The 21381-nt window shown below is 40.1% G+C and overlaps 1 protein-coding gene across 2 annotated transcripts in view; it reads right to left on the bottom strand.

The window, feature by feature from the left end:
- The window catches only part of LOC123862956 (RNA-binding motif, single-stranded-interacting protein 3), a 1542535-nt gene that overhangs the window by 1384351 nt on the left and 136803 nt on the right, over positions 1 to 21381 (bottom strand). The window contains exon 10 of one of the 2 annotated variants that reach the window (XM_045903918.3): positions 10175 to 19348. The exons of the other annotated variant lie outside the window; for it this stretch is intronic. Within the exon in view, the coding sequence (XP_045759874.1) occupies positions 19187 to 19348 (162 nt within the window). The 3' untranslated portion in view covers positions 10175 to 19186. Of the gene's footprint in view, positions 1 to 10174; positions 19349 to 21381 lie in introns of those variants that run through there. 2 annotated transcript variants of the gene reach the window in all.

Genomic DNA, 21381 nt, shown 5'->3' with positions numbered 1-21381 from the left:
AGTTAACATTCTAAAGGAAAACAGGCTTGCACCAAAATACAGGGAGCGTTGGGGGAAAAAGTCACTCCAAGACCAACTGGTGGCTATAAATTATACTAGATGGTAAAATTTGCTTCTTTGAATAATTTGAACAACAAGGCATCTATAGCTTGCACTAATTTGGAAGAAAACCACCCAGCATTAGGATTATCACCAAAGAAGAATTAAGAAAATTGTGAGTAGATTGATAGCATATATATTTACTCATTATTTCAATAAATCCTACTGACCACTTAAAAAAAAAAAAAAGAAAGAAAGAAAGCCAAGGCTATTATGTGACACTGGTATGTCAATCAGAAAAAGGTCCCCATTCCTCTAGACAGATAAAGCTAGCCCTGACCAGGCATGTTCCATTGTAATCCTCAGCCCTGGGGAAGCCACCACCAAATAAAATGTCCCAGGACAACAAACCACTTCTAGTTTAAGCACATGGTGGTACAATGAGGTGCCTGATTTGGAAATGGAAATAGGCAACGTTGTTGGAATGTCCTGGGGGATGGACTTCCCCAAGGAATATAACCGGCAGGGACTTGGATGGAGTTAAAGGAGGGGTTTCAGGATTTGAATAAAAACCAAACTCTAAGCCTGTGTTTTGGGATGTCCTGGATTACAGGAGAATTGTTGCTCTTCCCCTGTCCCAGTGGACTGCCTGTATAAAGAAGAGTTTGGTTCCTTGCCTCTCCCAAGGCCATGGACGTGAGAACTGGATCTTAAACCAGGACACTGCGGAGTGCATTCCTTCAGCAGTGCTAATGGGCTTCCTGCTTGTTACTTCTGAGGTGGGGAAAAGAAGTGAACATATTGAATAGATGCAGGAGGCTAAACAATCAATACAACTGATATTCTGTCAGAGCACACGGTAGATTGCACGAAAGGGCCCAGTGCTTTACCTCTCCCTGTGTCACATGAACTCGTCATTCCTCTCCCTAAAGAGGCACACTCTCTCTCCCTACCTTCATATCTCTGCTCAGCCACATAACTTATTTTGGACAAATTGAATGAGATGGAAATAACCGTGTGCAAATTCCAAGCCTACTCTTCAAAGAAACTTCCATGTCTCTGCTCATTCTCTTGTGTTGGTGCCATGAGAAGAACACGCCTGAGCTAGTTCTCTGCCCTGTCAGCAGGTAACACACGTGGAATAGCGTTGGCCCAATCAAAATCAGAGCCCCAGCCAACACCACGATGCATGAGTGAACCGAAATGCAGGTCAGATAACTCATAAGTGTGTGCATTATTACTAACAAATGATCATTGTTGTAAGCCACTGAGTTTGGGAATAATTTGTTACATAGCAATAGCTAACTGATACAACAGGAATTAGGCAGATCCTGGAGTCCCAGTATTCAAGTTTATGGACCTTTTTATAAACACTTTCCATTAACCCACTGTAACTCCTAATTTCTGCTTCTCTGTTTCCAATTCCAAATTCCCAAGAGGGACAAATAGCTGGAGAGGATACAGTATAATCTCATAGAACATAATCTTCTGTGTTCAGGGGCCAGAAAACCTTTCCAAAGGTGTCTGCCACAGCTGGGCCATCTTCCCAGGTCAAGTACTGTGAGTGATTCCTCCTTAAACCTGTATCTCCTTGCATTGTTGATTATTAAACATCTCACTCAGTTCCAAATACAATGTCAGCAATCAAGGAAAGTAGATGATATTAAGAACAAAAACACTGTCTTTATCTCTGCTGCCTATCCATTTATTTCTGGAAATTCTCACAACCCAGTGTTTCCCCTCAGCACAGAATTGATGTTCATCATCAATTTATCATGGCAAAATGTGATCACTGGGCACCCATGTCCTCTTATAAAAGGTTATTTCCTTGGACAAGTTGGGACCTGGTCCTTTGTACCCAGAAAGGCAGTTGCTCTGTGTCCTTTGGATATTCCACGTGGCTTGTGTAGACAGGAGCCTGTCACAGGCTTCATTTAAAAGCCTTATCACAACCTTTAAAATCCAAGTAAACTATTCTCATAAAGTCCTGGGGAAAAGCGATACCATTTTTGTTTACTCTTTTCAAGAATTTAATAATTAGGATGATTTTTCCTTCCAGAACAGGGTCTGTTTGTGTTGATCTCTTTATTCTCTCTCTACATTGTATTATGAGGTCTTGAAATAATATCTGAAAAACAGCTTTTCTGGAACTTGGGGTAAAACTTACTACTCTGTCATTTTGGGGATCACCTTATTCTCTTTTTAGAATACAGAATTAATTTTGGCCTCTTGGTCACTTTAAAAAACAACATTTTCTTTTTTTATAGGAATAAATGAGTATTTCCAACTTTGGATTCCCTGCATTCACACTTTAACTTAGTTTCCTTCCAATAATACATTTGAGACCAGAAGAAATTTCGCTGTTAGTTTTAAAAATTTAAGGACTTAAAGTTAAAAAAAAAAAAACAACACAAAAAACCCCAAACAATTGAAAAGTGCACCAAAAAGTACACTATAAAAAGAGTACATGACAAATGGAGGTCCCTTCATACCAGATTTTTATTTATCCTAATACCAACTGGGAAGCAAATATATAGAATCACCTCACTTAGGCCGTTCAGTCAGTAACTCTTGGAAAGCTATGCCACTTTTCTTACAATGGCTTCTCCATAACCCACCTCCTATTTTAGGGACATATGACAACTTTCACTTAAAAACATATGAATATAGGGACGCCTGGGTGGCTCAGTCGTTAAGCGTCTGCCTTCGGCTCAGGTCATGGTCCCAGAGTCCTGGGATCGAGTCCCGCATCGGGCTCCCTGCTCCGCGGGGAGCCTGCTTCTCCCTCTCCCACTCCCTCTGCTTGTGCTCTCTCTCTCTGACAAATAAATCTTAAAAAAAAAAAAAAGTTTAAAAAAAAACATGAACATATATGCTATAAGGAGTGAAACTGAAACTTTACCATTTTAGACAAAGATAGGTGAACCAATTTGCTAAACAGTTTCTGTTTGTAAAATATCATACAAGACAAATCTGAATTGTGTACTATGTGTAGATGAACCCAGTGCTTAGTTTCACACATATGCCAAGGGACAATGAAGTCAGGTGACCTCATCTACAACTCTGTAATCCGTTGTGTGCACATGCAATTTCTCATGCTTTGAAACACTCACACATTCAGCCCTTATTTGGCTCCAAAGGTGTTTTCTGTTGTATAATTTAATTATTTAGTTCTTTTAAAGATTTTATTTTTAAGTGTCCCAATGTGGGGCTTGTACTCACAACCCTTAAATCAAGAGTCACATACTCTCCTGACTGAGCCAGCCAAGTGCCCCTCTAAGTTTATTTAAGTTTAGTGTGACTTCAAGATAACCATGAGTTCTAAAAGACTGAAAACTTGATGAAAGTCAAAGTATAGAAAGAATACATGTTCCAAAAATAACTTCCTCATAGGACTCCTCCATTAAGATGAGTGGGAAAAGGCGCTGATGTGCCATGTTAGCCCATGGACAGGCCCGGAGGTCACCGGGAAAGCCCATCAGCAGATGAGAAGTAAGCAGTGTGGGCACTTACATTCTAGGCAACAATTAGCCACCAACACCGATGAGCTCTGCAAATGGCTGCAGGGCGCTAAACTCTAACGTGCACCTGTGAAGTCAAAGGGGCAGGGCATAGTGGTTCTGCATCCATCTCTTGTCTCGGGCATTAGTAAGGTTAGTAATCACATGGTTTTCAGCAGTAAAAGAAGAAATATAGAATGGGAAAATCATGTACACTAGGTTATCTAGCAAGACGGTATGTGTAGTGTTGAAGACCACAGTTCCGGAGCCAGATTGAATGGGAACCCCAGCTCGGCTGCAAGAGTGGGCAAGTTACAGAACATTTTTGTGTGGCAGTTTTCTCATCTGTAAGACATGGACAATAGCAGTGCCCATCTCCTTGAGTGGTTGTGAGGATCAAATATTATATTACAAGCTTATGCACCTAGTACAGTGCCAGGCACATAATAAGTGGTTAACAAAGTTAGCTATCATCATTCACGCAAAGGCAAGTGGAGCGTCAAAGCAAATACACATTGAGTCTGATTTTTAAGTTTCTTTCATCCATCACAAATTTTCTTTTGCTTGACAAAAGCATTTAATTGACAAACTCACTTAGATAAAACTTTTCTTGATTCTCCACCATAAGCTTCCTACGGTTGTTACTCTGAAATAAAACAGAGTGAGTGTCAGAGTAGTAGATGTTGTCTCTGCCTCCCACATCACCTTGTCACCGTCTCATCCTGATCATCTTAGTCCATTCCAGTGTGCACAGCAGATCAGAAGCATGGGAATTACCACCCTCTATGAGCAGCCCTTAACTAATGGCCAGTGGGAACTGGTGTATAAATACCCCAGCTTCCTCCCTATACCCCCCTTCCCAGGGAGAGCTCTGAGGCGTGTCCCTCTGCTGGCTCCCAGGGTTCCCCAGCACGACCGAGCTCCAGTTGCCCACAAGGGTAACTTACTGATAGCACACCTTCCGTGGCCCCTTCCCTTCCCCGTGTCACCTCCCCGCCTTCCTACTGTACTGTGTTTTCTGGCACAAATTGTCCCAAATAAACCACTGAGCCCAAATCTTGTCCAATTCTGGGGGAAACCCCAACGAAGACATCCAGCAACACAAATACACAAGCTTCAAAAATGTGTTCTTCAACATTTGTCTTTAAATAAAAAAAAGTATTTAAATGCACACCAAGCAAATTCAAGAAATTCCAACCTATTCTGTTTTCTGTAGAATCTGTTGTGAGCCTTAGATATTTAATGGTTTCAAGAGAACTTTTTATTTCTCCTAAAAATCTTTGGCTCACGAATGCTATCAAACAGTGAACATTTCTATTCTTTACTTCAATCTCATTTGAGACTAGAAGAATAGCTTTGACCTTGTTCGGAGTCACTTGAACTCTGTGGGCTCCAAGCTAACTTTTTCTCCCACACCCAAGCTCCATTTACTGCCAGCAAAACATGACTTTCTAGTTCAAATAAAAATATCTTTGAAAAGCCTTATAAAAAGGTTCATAAGTTGTGTTGGTATTTGAAATGGCTCTGAGGTGTATAAATGAATCGGGAACACACAGATTAAGTTTCCTTTGAAATGTAGTTTCCAAAAGAAAGGAGTCCTTGGGGGAAAATATTTATGAGGATTTACTGCTTTGTTTTGTTTGTTTATTGTTCTATTTTGTTTTAGTTAAAATGGTTAAAGAATTGTTGAAAATTTTCTCTTTGATAAAATCACTCTTGAATTCTCTTGAAACTACTGTTTAGAGAAAATCATCTCTGGAGAATAAACACTTAAAGTTCTTGCTACTTAGAGAACCAAATTCTTGAGGTTCTGTTAATCCAAAAAATTTGTTTTAGTGTTCTTAAATCAAATGTCTTTAAGGATTGTGCATTTAACATGAATAGATTTCAGCATGTTTACATTTATCCAAATTTATAAGGTCATTGGCATTACAGCTCATAAAAAATCATTTGTAAGAAAGATTAAAATTTCGTTATCCTTAAAATTCATTTGCTTGCTTTCCACTAAAGTTAATGGTTTTGGTAAATCATTACCATATTCAAGTGTGTCTATGTTTTAAACACTTCATATTCATTAAATATGCACCAAAGAAATATTTTTTAAAAATACTTTTGCCTATGCACGACTAGGCTAATAAAAAAATTCTCTAGAGATTTAAAGAACCTGTTTTCATAGCCTACGCGATACAGTAAACGTTTTAGAGCTCAGGAAAAATTCATTATAAATGATACTACACATGCCTGGTCCTCAAGTATTTTAAATTAATTTGCTCTGATAAAAATGTACAGTAGTAGGTTTCTGGGTAAACTATTTATTAAGTGCATTTCCTTTTAGTTATCTCTAATATTTTGCCTCTCAGTTTGAATAGCCACTTATTTTTATTTAAGAAGAAAAACACAGAGTAATTATTTTTTTTTCAGTACTAATCTTTTTTCTTTAAGTAACATACTCTTTTTCCTCCCACAAACAAATCCTAGTCTTTAAATAGTTGTCCTTTTTCCTTTCTAGTTATATCTCAGTGGCAATCGCTCTATTCTCTTCCCTCTTCACACCCACCCACCCACGCACGCACCCATGCACACACGCGTGTGCATATCGTGTGTGTGCACTACAGGATTTCTGTCTGCATCTCTGTTTCTGTATCTTTCTAGCTTCCTCTCTGATTCTTTCTCGGTACCCTACTCCCCGCCTTCCCCTATGTCTCCCTCTCTATGAAATCTGCTCTTCAGAATTAAAGCACAAATAAAATAATCCATTAATTTGCCAAGATTATGTTTATAAAAGAGAGCAAGCAAGAAAGAAAACTGTCAGTTTTATATCGAGAGAACACTGCTGCCATAGGAGAACTGCAGGAGCTCTTGTTTTTAAAATGTTAAATGTAGGATTAAGTTCTGCCTAATGCCTTTCAGAGGGGTGTTTACCTATTAAAGATAAACTTGTTTATCTGAGGTGAAATGCAAGATTAAAAAAGTTCAGATGTCTATGAAATACAAACACAATTTCATTTATTTATGATCACCAACATGCTGTAATCAAAGCAGAACTCATTAGTCAGTGATCACTCGATTCATTTTGACATGTGTTTCTTGCAGCAAGAGAGGGAAAAGAGGTGAAATTCGCGGCATAGAATGACAGGAACATTTAGGAAACAGAGTTTTATTTGTTCTCCTGTTGGGAGAGCTAATTACTCATCGATTTGAGACCTAATGTCTTGATAAACATATATTGATTGAACCTGATTATTTCCTGCAATGTCAGAAACATTCACACATATTTGTGTTACTACAAAAGCTATGTAATTTATTGGTAGGCGCTAATGGCTTTAATGAAGTCAGAAAGCTTCAAGTGGGCAGAAGTAATGAAAGGAAGATTGCAATCAGTGAATTTTCTAATTCTCCATTCCAGCTACAAATATTAGCCTATTTTGACTCGTTAGCCATGTTCATGTTTATATAATGATTCATTTACATAAATAGGTCTTTAAATAGGTTTAAAGTACACCAACATCCAGTGCCCAATTCAAATTCGGAAAACAAAAGAAAAAGGAGTCCAAGCCACTGAGAGAGATTTAAATGTGTAGTTGGACTGGTGAGAAACACAATGAACTAACTAGTGAAATCTGCAACAAATGGTGAACTCAGCCTCAGCCATATGGGTCTTAGTGAACGGGCTACATTCTTCCAGTCTAATGGCCTTTGAACTTGCAATTTCCTCGCTTGGGATGCTCCTTCCAGACACATGCATAGTTCTCTGCTTAAGTGTCTCATCAGAGAAAGCTTTGCTGACACCCTATATCAAATACGTAAAATAGCATCCCCATCTTTGATTTTTCTTCTTAGCTTCATATCTTCACTGACCTGGTCCATATCTTTTTTTTTTTTTTTTTAATTTCTATAGGTCTTATCCACTAGCATTTACTTTGTTCCTTTTTGTATACTGCTTTCCTTAGCTCCTAGAGAGTGTCTGGTGGGCATTAAATATTTGTTGATTTGACTAGAAGGTAATTGTGAAGCATTAACACCATTTATTTTGACTAATATCTCAATACAATGTGAGTCACTGAAAGAAATGGAAGATATGATTCTTCTTTTTAAGATGCTTATCATCTATTTGGTGAGAAGAGCCTGTCACCCATTATATTAGCTATGTAACAAATTAACCCCATGTTGCCATGTAACAAATTAACCCCAAACATTAGTAACTTAAAACAATGAGCATTTATTATCACACACAGTTTCTGTGGGTCAGGAATTGAGGAGTGCTCAGCTGGGTCGTTCTGGCTCAGAGGGTCTCATGAGCTTGCAGTCGAGATACTGAGCTGTGGTCATCTGAAGGCGGGACTGGCGCTGGAGGGTCACTTCCAGAAGAGCTCCGTCACATGGTCGTCGGGTTAGTGCTGGTGTTGGCAGAAGGCTTCAGTTCCACCACATGGACCTCTGCTTGAGTGCGCTCCTGCTGCACAGCTGGATTCTTCCAGATGAGGGATCCAAAACGAGAGTACAGTGGAAGCCACAATGTCTCTTATGACCCAGCCTTGGAGGTCAGAATGTGTCATGTTTGAGATACTTTCATGGTGACCCAGGTGAGCTTTGTTCAGTGTGGAAGGGGGCCAAGCAAGGGTATGAATCCCAGGTGAGAATCATCTTGGAGACTGGCTACCACACATGAAATAAAAAATGAAGCACACATGCCCATGTGTAATTAAGTACTACATGATAAACACATTCAAGGTTCAATCAGATTTGAGAATACATAATTAGAAAGGCCAAGTCAGATGGCAAATTTAATCCTTATTTGGGCAAGCGTGTTTAAACATTTATAAACAGTATTTATTAAGCACCTTGCTTACTGTGCCAGGTCCAGGGATTATGAATAAAGCCCAGACCCCAGGAAGGAGGTACTCATAGTCCATTGTGTGGAAGGTAAAAATTTTGGAGCAATAATGGTTTTGAATGAATTTAAATACTTTGTGTAGGAGGGAAAGAACTATCATCCAAAGCCAGTTTTTCTCTGGGCACTAAAAGCGAAAATTACAAATACATAAAATAATCACACATGTCAATGGAAAATAATGCTTCATGCTCTCACTATAAGCAATTTCAATTTAATACAAGAAAGGTGGATTTTAGGAATAGTCATCTAGGTAACCTAAGATCAAATACTCACCGATCATGATTATAATACCCCAGGGGAAGCCATGTGACTACCTCAGTAAAAGAAATCAGTAGAAACTGATGTTATTCTCTCAAGCACCTCGACTTCCCCACTCTTGCCCAAATTGGAATGTAACTTCCTAGATTTTTAAATTTCTCAGTCCACCAAAACTTTTTCCAGTCCAATGACTCTCCAAACTAGTATTTGTGACGACAGTGATTGACCGAAAGGACATTTAATGTCTAAATCAAGGGACCATTGTTTCTTTTAACATTCTCTCCTGCCCATCACCTGATTTATTATTATTCTTATCTCAGTCACACATTTCAGCCTGCATCTATGGCCTATGTTCATGCTAATTTTCATCCCTCTCTAAGGAATTCGGGAAAAAAATCTACCATCTCATAGTCATTTAGTCGATGTTCCTTAAGACAGAGATTAACTCAATGCACTACTTTAAGTAACACAAAATTCAAGTAGAAACCAAACCCCAGTCTAGCAGAGAAACAGACACTCATACACCTCTGATGGAAGATAATAAATGATAGCCATAAAAAGCCTTGCAACTGTGTAGACAATCTCACTTATTAATTCCTCTTCTAGGAAAGACTTGAAAAAAAATTAAGGTACACAAAGATGGAATGAGAAGGATGTTCATGACAGAGTGGCTTATAACTGTATAATTGGAAATGCAGAAACAAATTAAATGTCCATCAAGGAAGGGAGTATTTCATTGTATGGTTAAAAATACAATGAAATACTAAGCAATCATTAAAAAATCATGTTGTAGAACAACATCTTATGACAATGAAATACATTCACAATATATAGTTAAGAGAAAAAAGCGATGGAAATAATTACGTGATTGTTGTTCCATATGTGCATTTAAGAGTACATATTTACTTGGAAATAAGGTTGTAGAAATTTTTAAATGTCAACAGTGATTTATCTGTAGTTGGTAGAATTGTAAAGTGATTTGCATTTTCTTACTGGAATTTTCTCTTACTCTTATTCTTGTCCCCTGGCAGGAGAACATGCCTGGGCTAGCTCATTGAAGATGACAGGTGATGCATGAAGCAGAGCTGAGTTGCCCATTTCCCCATCTGAGACTTCCCTAGATCATCTGACTGCTAGCTGGTCCCTGATAGACAAATAAGCCTAGCATGATCAACAGAAGAACCACACCTAAGCAGACCTGCAGCCGACCACAGACACACAACTGAGATCACCTGTAAGTAGCCAAATTGGCTGAACCTTGCAGGTTCCCAAACTAAAAAATGTGCTTTGTTGTTTGCCCCTGGCATTTCATGGTAGCCCAATACCCTGCATTACTGTAGCAATAGATAATGGAAAGAACTAGAGCTTGTCAGCATTTGGGGAACTGGAAAAAAAAAAAAAAAAAAAAGCAATGACCACCTGAGATTCAGTCCAAAGGTGTTTGAGTATAGGGCTTGTTGGAAAGCGTTTTTGAACAGGCGAGACTGGCAGAAAGTTTTAAATCAATATCAAAATAGAACTGGTGTTCTAACCCACGCAAGGCACTATGCCATGGTCTGGGTGGGTCACGAGTGGAAGGACACGGAGCCCCCACCTCCTGGAGCTCACCCCGCAATAATGAGAATTTCTCTTGACACAGATAGATACCACTCTCAGAGAGTTAGCAACAATCGTATTAAAACGCTACAGCCCCAAAGAGCTTCAGATTGCTGAAGTTGGTTAAAAATGCATTAGCTCTTCTCCAACACAATTCTGAAAGCACAGTAAAATCAAAAAGTCTGCGCTAGCCACCCGATGAACTTGAAGTAATGAGGTCTATAAGTTGACTTGAACAGAGGAGAATGATATTAAGCTTTCATGGAGGACAAATGAAAGTATCTACCTGTAACCTTTCTGATAGCCAGAGACCCTTTGCCATTTAAAACTCTGCTGCTGTGGCGCGTTATTCCCAGGCAGCTGAGAGTTTAATAAGACTTCGCCGAGACACCTCACCTTCCAGTCCCCGGCTGCTTGCTGGCAACCCTACGGCACTCTCCGAGGAAGCTGACAATCTGAGCTAACATCGGGGCACGGATTTCCTCAGATAGAGGGGCACCGGCTGGCATAGTAATGTCTGCCCGCTGCCCCCTCCGTGCATGCAGATCGCACCACGGTCTGATTCCAAGCCAGTCGCAGCGCCTGGCACCCTTGGGGTTGATCTTGGAGATTCCGCTGGTCCTTGCTCTTCCTTACCAAAATACCCGGCTCTCTTGCTGAACGGAGCGCTGCCCCTTTAGTGTGATATGCAAGGCTTTCTTTGAGCAAAGCCCAACCTTCCTGGTCCAGCCTTCATTCCCAACATTCTTCCCATCAAACCCACCATCCACTGTGCTCTGCTTACTCGGGTTAGGGTTATCTGCTCTTCCTCTGTGCTTTGTCCAGCCTGTGACTCTCATGGTCTCCAGCCAGCCCACTCTTCTACCTTCAAATTCTGGCTTTGCTTCACAGGTCGCTCTTCCCAACTAGACTATAAAAATAGCGGTGATACTTACACAGCAGCCAATGCGCCAGGGCCTTTGCTAGGTGCCTTCCCCATTTTCACTCATTTCATTCTGTTCAACCACTCTAGGAGATTAGTATTGTTATTACTATTATTATCATCACCATCATCCCAATTTTCAGAGAAAGAGAGTGAGGCACAGAGAGGCTAAGGCAGCTTGCCCGAAGTCAGAATCAGTTCCACAGGGTTGGAGATCAGGTGTGTCTTGGTCACTGTTGTATTACTCGTGCCTAACACGAAACCTGGCCCATAGTACTGAAGGAGGGAAGGAAGAAAATGCCTCCATGAAGCTGTTTCTGGAGTCAGAATTAATCTCACTCTCCTCTCCTTTCACATCTATTCCCCAGTACTTGACACATAAGTACCTAACACATAACCTCATAAGGTTGGACCCCCAATTCCAAATAATCTGCACTTTCATCACACACTGCTGCACATCCACACCCTAACCCTCGTTTGCTGGGAAGAAGTCAGGCTTTCCTAGATCAGGTAGTTTCCAGCTCTGGTTCTGCCTGAGAGCAGTGGCCGCTGAGAGAGGAGACCAGGAGTCCGTGGGAGAGGTGGAAGAAAGACCACAGGCAGGGGTTGGAGGCTGTGTGGCTGCCACTTACCCTGAAGAAGCACAGCGCTGCCCCCTCTGGAGTGAAGGGGTTCTGAGAGCTTGCGGGATCATTTAGAACTACCATCCGAGATGAGTGTGCCTTGCCAATCCCCTCTCCTGTGCCTCCCACACTTTGGATTCATCCACAGTAGCAGGGGAAGTTCTAGAGGTTATGGAGGAACGGGGGCAATGGATGGCAGCCAGACAACTAAACAGGAAGTGGAGAGGATAAGTGGTGGTGATCATATTGAGGACCTGGGGGTCTCTTCCAGCTGTGTTGGTAAAAGTACTGAGTCCCCTTAGGTCAAGACTTTATCAGGTTTAAAGATCAGGTGTCATTGTCATTGGCCTTCTCTGTAATTCGAGAAGAACCAAAGGAGGGACTTGAGTAGGGAGCCCTAGTTCTCGCTTGACTCCCTCCATGAATAGCTATTCTGTTGGCAGCTAAGGGCGAAAGCTGTCTGTAGACGTCAAACTCTGTAGGGTGGTTTCTCACTTCTGGCAGGGGGCACCTGACACAGAAGAAATTGTATTAAGGGATTTTGTAATTAGTGACTCTCAGCTATCTAGAAAGAGACCTCCCTTCTGCTTTCAGACATTCAATCTTCAAATGCACTTTATTTTGTGGACCACTTACATATTTTTATGTTCTTCCACCACTGGATTGTAAGCTCCAGAAGAGAGGGGGCATGGCCACATTCATAGTTATCTCCTGCCTGCTCCTTTCCCTCTGCAAATTGCAAGAGGGCTGTTTTACAAAATTTTATACTTATGCAATTTAATTGTATGTCATAATAAGCAAGTGTCACTGCTAACATAGACTAATTCTGGTCAAATATTTTGGTGAGCTTCCTGTCTTTCAAAAGATCTTTGGAGCCAGGGCCGAAAGTCCAACTGCTGGAGGAGGGCATGCTGAACACAACCCAGGTTCCCTATGAAAGGCATCCATACATTTACTGGAACACATCCAAAATGCCACAGAATCCTGCCACTACCCATCAATATTAAGACTTTCTTCCCCTTTTTCTTTTTTAACCGAATGTCTGTGAAGAAAGCAAGGTGATTTAAAGCCCAAGCTGAAATTCAACAGTGAGATGTCCCTTAAAAGATAGACATTGCTCTTAACACACCCATCAGAGAGAAGATCACATGCCCCTAGCATCAGTTTCCAAAGATTCATTTTAAAAAAGAGGAAAAAAGGAACTCTGATATTGATGACTAATAGAGTAATACAAAAGTAAGTGATCATTTCAAATGTATAATTACATTTTAGCCCAGTAATTATTAATTGCAATGTACTTAAACACATACTGTTTCCTTCAGAAAGGAGAGGAAATAAAGTTGATTTACAAAGCACTTTCACATAAAATATCTCATTTATTCCTCACAACAATACTTTTGCTTAGATAGTTCCATCCCCATTTCACATATGAGGAAACTGGATGCTCAATCCACCACCCACCTAGTAACCAGATTATGAAACAGTATAGATAGTAATCAAGGGCATGGGATCTGGAACAGACAGAAATGTACTCAAATTCTGGCCTTTCCATCTACTGCTCATGTGACTTAGACAAGTTAATAAAATCTGGACCCCAAACTAGATTTTGCAACATAAAATCCTATGATACCATACCAAAGGGCTAAGGAAGACTTGAGGACCAGAAATGGGATGGAATTATATGCATACTCTTCTTTGCCAAATGAGACATTCCACCATTATGGGCATATCTTCACCTTTTGTAAACACTAGAGAGTCTAAAAATACTTAAAAGGAAGAAGTGACCCACTCTTATGAACCCTTAGTGATAGGTGGTGTTGGTACCCTATTTACTTATAATATCTATATATATGCTGCCTCCATGATAAAGCAATCTGAGGCACTTTACAATAAAATTCACCACTGTGAGCTGGGCAGGGAATGGGCTAAGCCTCCCCAGTTGAGGAGCCAATCTGGACCAGATCCAAAAAAAGCTGGGAGTGTCACTGGGCACAAGGCCTTGCGCTAGCACTCTGGGTCCATCCCAGGAGGCAGGGCTATTTTGATAGTAGCTCCATCCTGAGAAGAAAACATCCCACGGGCCAGATACAGCTGGAAAGCCGCCACCAGAGCTGATTGGTGAAACTGTTGCTGGAACTAAGAAATCAGGTGTATTCGTTAACTATTGCTACAATAATGCTGTGTAACAAACCACCCCAAAACTCAGTGGCTAAAAGCAAAACACTTTTTTTCTATTCAGGATCTACAGATCACCTGGGGCAGCTCTGCTTCATTTGGCACGTCTCTGGGCCTGGGTCTTCTCCTTGGCCTTTCATCCTTCCTGAACTAGAGGGCTTGCCGGAGCATGTTCTTTTCAAGACGATGGCGGAGGTACAAGAGGTAAAGAAGAAACACCCAAAGCCTCCTAAGTCCTCGACTATAAATTGGTACCATCACTCCAGCTCTGTTTCATTGATCAAACAAGAGGCCAAGGCCAAAGTCACAAGGCAGGAAGTACACTCTGACTGTGACAGAGCCATGGTAATTATGCAGTGCAGGAAGACACAAAGAACTTGGATCAGCAACTACTTCACACCTACTTAGGCAGAGTCATTTTTTCCCTACAACTTAGTGGGTTTTCTATATATTTGATTCCAGTCCATTCTACGTGTCAAAGCCACAATTCTTTTCAAGACAGGCTTTTCTCTCCCGATTTAATTACTAGCACTTTGGGCACATCTGCTTTAAGCTTCATAGGAGGTTTAAAAGTCACTTTGTAATAGTTTGTAATGTTATTAGCCACACCCCTGATTGGGTCTTTACCCTGAGGCCATGTTTTTCTGCAAGCCACCTAGATTTGGTCTTTGTCTCTCCTGCTATGATTCAACAACCAGACCCTAGACTTGATCTTTGTCCCCAGGCCATATCTAAATTCGAGAATCTTTTTCTGGCTGGAGAGGCTGAAGATTAGAAACAGCTTTATTTTTTAAGCCAACAACTTCTGGGCTGCTTGCAAACTGTGTTTTATTTGGTTCCGAGCATATCTCCTTTCTTGTAGTATTTACCTATATGCATTTATTTAAAAGCAAACAGCTCATGCTTTCAAAATTTTTCTTGGCAAACGAGTTTCTCCTAGCTCCCCCGCCCTTTCATTTGATTATGCTGCTCACTGCTCTGCGTGCTTACATCATGCAACAAATCAGTGGGTGGAAAAATCCTAATATTTAGATTTGAATACACAGAATGTTCCACTTGAACCTTAAGGTCAAATTTATCTGTACGAAACAACTCTTCTAGAACTCTACTGAGTGATAGCAAGATCTGGCTTAGCCCTAAAGAAGAACTTAGAATTTTTTAATCGTACTATGTTTAGATCTCTTCTTGGAACCATAGAGAAGAAATAAGAGAACAGGATTTGGATATTTCTATTTTGGATTTTCAAAATCTTACCTTTGTCCCTTGGAAGGGCCGCAGGTGCAAATTCTACCAGTCTGGAAGTGTGTGGAACAGAACTATACCATTTGTTAGCCCCAATAAATAGTGGAGTCATGGAATACCAGTTATTTGGTAGAGCATTAGATGATAGAATGGTTTGGTTCCATCAAAAGCATGACACAGATCAGTTCAAGTTCATGAATAAAAGGTTCCTCCTTTTTAAAAATTTTTAAAAAGATTTTATTTATTTGACAGAGAGAGAGTACAAACAGGGGGAGTGGCAGGCAGAGGGAGAAGCAGAAGCAGACTCCCTGCTAAGCAGGGAGCCCAATGTGGGACTCGATCCCAGGACCCTGAGATCATGACCTGAGCCAAAGGCAGATGTTTAACTGACTGAGCCACCCAGGCACCCCAGGGTTCCTCTTTTTAGAGTTAACCACCAATTTCCTCCACAAAGGCTCTAGACTGATTTATAAAGCTTATGATAGTGCTTAAATCTATTAGTGGATGTATAAACTATCTATGGCCCATTACCCTCCACTGCAGAACCAGTGAGTTCAAGGCTGTAGACACTATAGACTTTTGCAAGTATATGGGTGCACACCCCTCTTTATCCCACTGGTGGCAACAAGAGGCTAACCTATCAAAAGTGTATCGCCTGTCTCCACTAGAGATAAAGCTAAGCTTCTTACCTCTGGGAATCCCTGCATAAATTCAACTTTTAGCATAGGGCAAATGGACCAGGACTTCCTGGAATATAGGGCAACAGAGCTGGCTTTGGTGCTTACCTCTCCACAGTCTGTAGATCTAACTGGGGACTCAGCTGCCAACAGACCCAGCCCTTCTATAGGTTCATGGAGGCTGTATACTACGTGGGTTTGGCCCAACTCATTCCAAAGAGGATCAGTCAGCCACTCCACAAACTAGACAAAGAGGGGCTCTTATTCCAACCCAAATGTTTGGGCAGGAGGTCCTGACATATTGCCTTATACCTCCCATATCAAACTTGGTATGACTAGTGTACTTAGAATTTAATCTCCCTGGATGGGCAATATAATTTCCTTATGATGTCCTCCTCTGGGCCCAGCAAGAGGCTCTAGCTATAAAAGTAGGGTGTTGTCCACCTCTAGGCCTGCTTTAGGAGTCAGCATAATCACATATAAGTCCTTGGTCCCAGTGCCCCAGAAGCAGGTTTGTCACCTCAGGTTCTACTGAAAGAAGCATGTTAGTCCATTGGGCCTAGGAGAAACAGGCTGTCAGAAGAGAAATGCTTTGAGACAACAATCGTGGTCATAACTTGCATAGTTTTCTGTGTGTTGATTGTCCTATGTTCTATATATATGTTTTCTAACACAGCAACTTCTGTGGAAAAAAGCCTAGGTTCAGAGAAATTAAAAAACTTGCCTCAGGTCTCCCAACAAGCACTGGGACCTGAAGGCCAGCATTGTGTCTCCACAGTCCCACTGCTCTGCCCTGGTGTATGTTATCTGGCCTGCCCGCCCTGGAAATGCAGTATTTACCAGTAGGAAGGGTTTGCCAGCCAGGCATGATTCTCAGCTTTGAGGATAGAGATGTTAGTTGACTGCTCCTTCATCCGTTTTCCTGAACACATTCTATCTGGAAATTTGAAAGTCTGTATTTTCACATGGACAGAGGCTCCCCTCTGTCCTCTTCTTGGAAGAGGCCTTTTCCCCAAGAGCCTGTTCTTGGAAGGAGATTGAAGTCTCCTCTGCATACTGAGCCAATCCAAATGTTTGTTCTCAGAACCATTTTGAGCTGCTCAAGGGCACAAAGACTTCAGTGGAAATTCCAGACTTCTACAACTTAGAATGTGGCAGAAATGAATTCAGTCTGGAAATTTCAGTATCTTACCTATAGAATCTGACTTGGATGAGCACTGGCTGTTCCACCAAGAGGAATTAGCTGCAAGTGTTCTAATTAGTCTACTACATGGGGGCTTATATCAAACACTTGAATTGTGGGTCAAGTCCTTCAGATACAATCGTAGTCATTTTACAGTTGATTCTAAGAAGTAACAGGAAAATGAGATCAATTACTTCTTGAGACATTTATGAATATAAAATCATAGTGACAAGAGAAAAAAGAAAAGTTTTTCTGAAATGCTATGGAGTAAATTCTGTTGGAAGAAAAAGAGGAAGCCTTAACTTCCACTGTTTTATACCACTGAGAAGTAAATATGATGTATTGAGAGACTATTCATCATCACTCTGGTTCGTGGAGTGGTTTGGAAAGGCAGGCACTGTCAAAGCATGAATAGTTAGAACTTCTGCTGAACTCACACAATTTGGCCCAAACTGGGTATCTGCCCTCCATTTCTAATATGCATGTATTGATTTTTTAAAGATTTTATTTATTTATTAGAGTGTGTGTACGAGGTGGGGGAGGGGCAGAGAGAGAGGGTGAAGCAGACTTTCCACTGAGCGCGGAGCCCAGTGTGGGGCTCAATCTGAGGACCCTGAGATCATGACCTGAGCTGAAGTCAGACACTTAACCAACTGAGCCACCCAGGCGCCCCCAATCTGTATGTATGCTGACCTTCAGTGCACAGCATTGTGAATACCAAGAACCCAGGAGTTGTTCCTACCTCCCCCTACTGTTGCATTTCCATATCCAATCTCTAAATCCTAATAATCCGTTGATATTAAGGTAGCTGGAAGCCATTCCGCTCTCTTCATATAGCACCATATTCAGGCTCTCATAATCTCGCAACTGAATTCCCAAGCCGCCTCCTAACAGGGCCCCTGGCCCCAGTGTTACTCCTGCTCACTCCAACCTCTGTGCTGCTGCTGGTGTGATCTTTCTGAAATGTAAAAGGGATTCCGCTGTCTAAAACTCTCCACTTGGCCCCTGCAGTTATAAACTCCTTAGCCTGTTTACACAGTGCTGCTCATCTGCTGTGGTGGCCTTCACACCAGCACATGGTCACTCTAGCTAATTCAACAAGCAATAGGGCCAAGGTGCTGTATTGCTCTTTCTTCTCTCTCCAAGCTTTGGTTTCTGTTTCCATGTGCTTGGAATGCCCCTTCTCTGACCCCATACTCCCTGGAGAGAGATAGGCATGGAAAGCGAGCAAGTGTGGGCAGTAGAGACGGGTGTGCAACACGATGTAGAAGGACACTCACCAAAACTGTTCGTGGGGATCCCTACAGGATGGGGTGGCAGGGGAGGTGTTAAGGGAGTGGAATTGAATGATATACTTTTTGCCTTCCTATAATGCTTATGGATTTTTTTTATTGAGAATATGCTTAATTTATCTCTTTATATTTTTCACCACATTTTCCCATCCTCACCTTCAGAGATACTGAATCAGTGGGGAAGCATCCAGGATTCTGATCTTCCACAGCCTCCCCACCTCCCCCTAGACTCTGTTAATCAGTTTTGGGAATCGTGGTTGAAATGATTATTTCCCAATATAAGGCAACTGACACCTCTGAGAAAAACGTCAACTCTATTATACAATACTTTTTTATTATTTCCTTTTCTTTTGTAGTAGCTTAATTCCACTACCAATACATATTCTCCTGTCTCTACTACACTTGAATTATCTGTACGAATTATAATAGCCTTGACAGCCATCTAAATAGCCACATTTGAATAAAGGGCCTAAATAATCATTGTAAAAAGCATGTGTTTGTGCAGTAAGTTTATAAACCATTTTAAAATTAAGGCAAACAAGAAAAAAAAGCTACAAATACAAGTATCACGGCTTCTTAAATCCTAAATTTTTAACACTAACTTAAGTACCATTTGATTGGTTCTCAAAACAATGGCTATTCTCAAAGTATAAAATAGAAAGTTATTATAAATATCAGCTTTGGTATAACATATACCTATTTCCCTATTTTCAAGTTTTTGACTTTGGGAAAATATAAACATGTAAGTGTTCTTATAATTAACTTTTGAAAATATTTATAATACCCTAAAATTCAGACATTAGAGCATCTATTTCTTTAAATTTGTTAGTTATATTTTCAATACATTCTCCAGCTTTTAATTTTATCCCATCAATTACAAGATAGTCCTCTTCATAGTGGTTTTCAAATGGACTGCCTGCTGGAACTTCAGGGTTGCACTTAGGTAACTGTAAAAATAACCACACAATTCATCAGAACTACATCAGATTTACTGGAAGAACAGGCTTAATTATTTGAACAAAATGTAAAGTAGTCAGTAACTTCACAAGCCACAGCAGTTACACAAAGCATTCCGTTATGCTGGTGGTCAAATAATGATCCCCATGTAGAGTAGAATGTATAGTAAATGTGTTAATATGAGAAGAACTGATTATTCAGGCCCTATCTCTTCTCCCCAACTTTATACATATTTAGTTTTAATATTAAGCTTTGGGAAAACATGATCAGCTTCATTCTATGAGTTTTCTATATTTGTTTATTTTTCAAATTATTATTATAGGGAATACAACTTAAAACCATTTAAATCACTTTCTCTGGTTATCTTCTCATAAGCCTCTGCATTACTTACAAATAGCAATTGTTTGCTCTAGCTCAGTAGGAAGGGACACTAGTAAAAACAATGCAAACAACCATAAACACACACAAGATTTATAACTTCAAGGCTCATTAAAGGTAGAGTGAACCTCCATGAAATTAAGAAAAAAAATAATTTATACAAGTATTTTCCCGTATCAAAAAATGTACCTTTTAATACAAATAATTATTCACTAAACTCTGTCTTATTTATATATGGCTTATCTAATTCAGGTGGATTTTATAAAAATCTGATATTAATTCCCTCTCATTGCTTGCAAAGCCGGGGCATGACAACCAGTGTTAATATTAGCTAAAGAAGAGTGTAATTAGGAAGGTGACTCTACTAAGGAAAATAATCTTATAAAACATTTCAGTGACAAATAGAAGAGAATTTTGATTATCCATGTGTGTATGCATTTTTTTTTTTAATGTTGCTACTCTCACCTATTGGTATAAATGCTTGAAGAGTAATCAACCTGAACCCTCATACGTGAAATGAAGGATGAAAACCATCAAATTTACAACTTTGAAAAGAGCTCAAACAATATCTGCTCAGAGAATAAACATGCTCAGAACCTTAAAATTACCAGGTGGCTCTTTTGCGGATGTTAGCTTGTAAGAGGCCACTTTCTCCTGCAAACACAACACAGCTCCAGTTTTAAGTGGTGTTAACTTTGGAAGCCATACTAATTTTCCTTACTAACTTAAAAAAAAGAGAGCAAGAAAAAGAAAAGAAAAGAAAAAAGAAAAGAAAAAAAAAGAAACCCCTGAGGTGATCATTTCTTTTCTTTTAAACTGGAAATTGTTCCAGCTTTGATAGTTGGTTTCATTGCTATTCTCCTCATTTAAAAGTGAACAAGGCCCTAAATATACTGAACCTGGTATGAATGCCAGGCTTACAAAGCTCAGTTGCAGAGAAGGGCTTATGAACCAGTCTGCAGGGGGCACTTACCTGCCTGCCAGCAAGTTAAAATGGTTAATTTTTACAATTCCTCATGGCTTTTGAAAGCATAAAATATTACAAGAATCTAAAACAAAAAGCAAGCTCCTGCCTGGTGATATATTAAAACTATGTATTTTACCTTAAGAAACAAAAATCAGAAGTCATTTTCTGTTCTATCATGTTACTGGTTATAATGGTAAAACAGAAGCCAATTCTGTGGCTGTAAAAGCCCCAGGACATCTCTATAAAAATCAACCTGGCCGGAGTTTTGAAAAGACAAACTGCAAAGACTGAAAACACATTGCACACAACCATATGGTGCTCCAACAAAGCACACATTTGCTAGGAAAGAATAATTTGTATATTAATTACATGTATATAATATATATGTCACCAGTCTATAGATCTTGTTTTACAGAAGGTAAGATCTATACAGAGAGAACAAGTTTTCTCAAAAAGGAGCTCTAATTGGAAAAATGGCATTCACAACCCATGCAAATTCAAATACAGGTTGATATTGCTGGTGCTAATTAAGAAAGCTATGTTTTTCAAGTTGGTAAGAGTTTTCAGCATTAATTTTATTTTCTTTTGGCATATTGATCTCTCTAACTGTAACTCTTGTATATTTTGATTTCTAAACTCAAGAAGGGAGGTGTTTATGAAATCATCTTTTTTCTTTTT

The sequence above is a fragment of the Mirounga angustirostris genome, unplaced genomic scaffold, assembly GCF_029215605.1.
Source record: "Mirounga angustirostris isolate CCGP_5_RB_7025 unplaced genomic scaffold, mMirAng1.0.hap1 SCAF_1, whole genome shotgun sequence".
NCBI classification, from domain to species: Eukaryota; Metazoa; Chordata; class Mammalia; order Carnivora; family Phocidae; genus Mirounga; species Mirounga angustirostris.
This window is presented reverse-complemented; position numbering and strand designations above follow the sequence as displayed.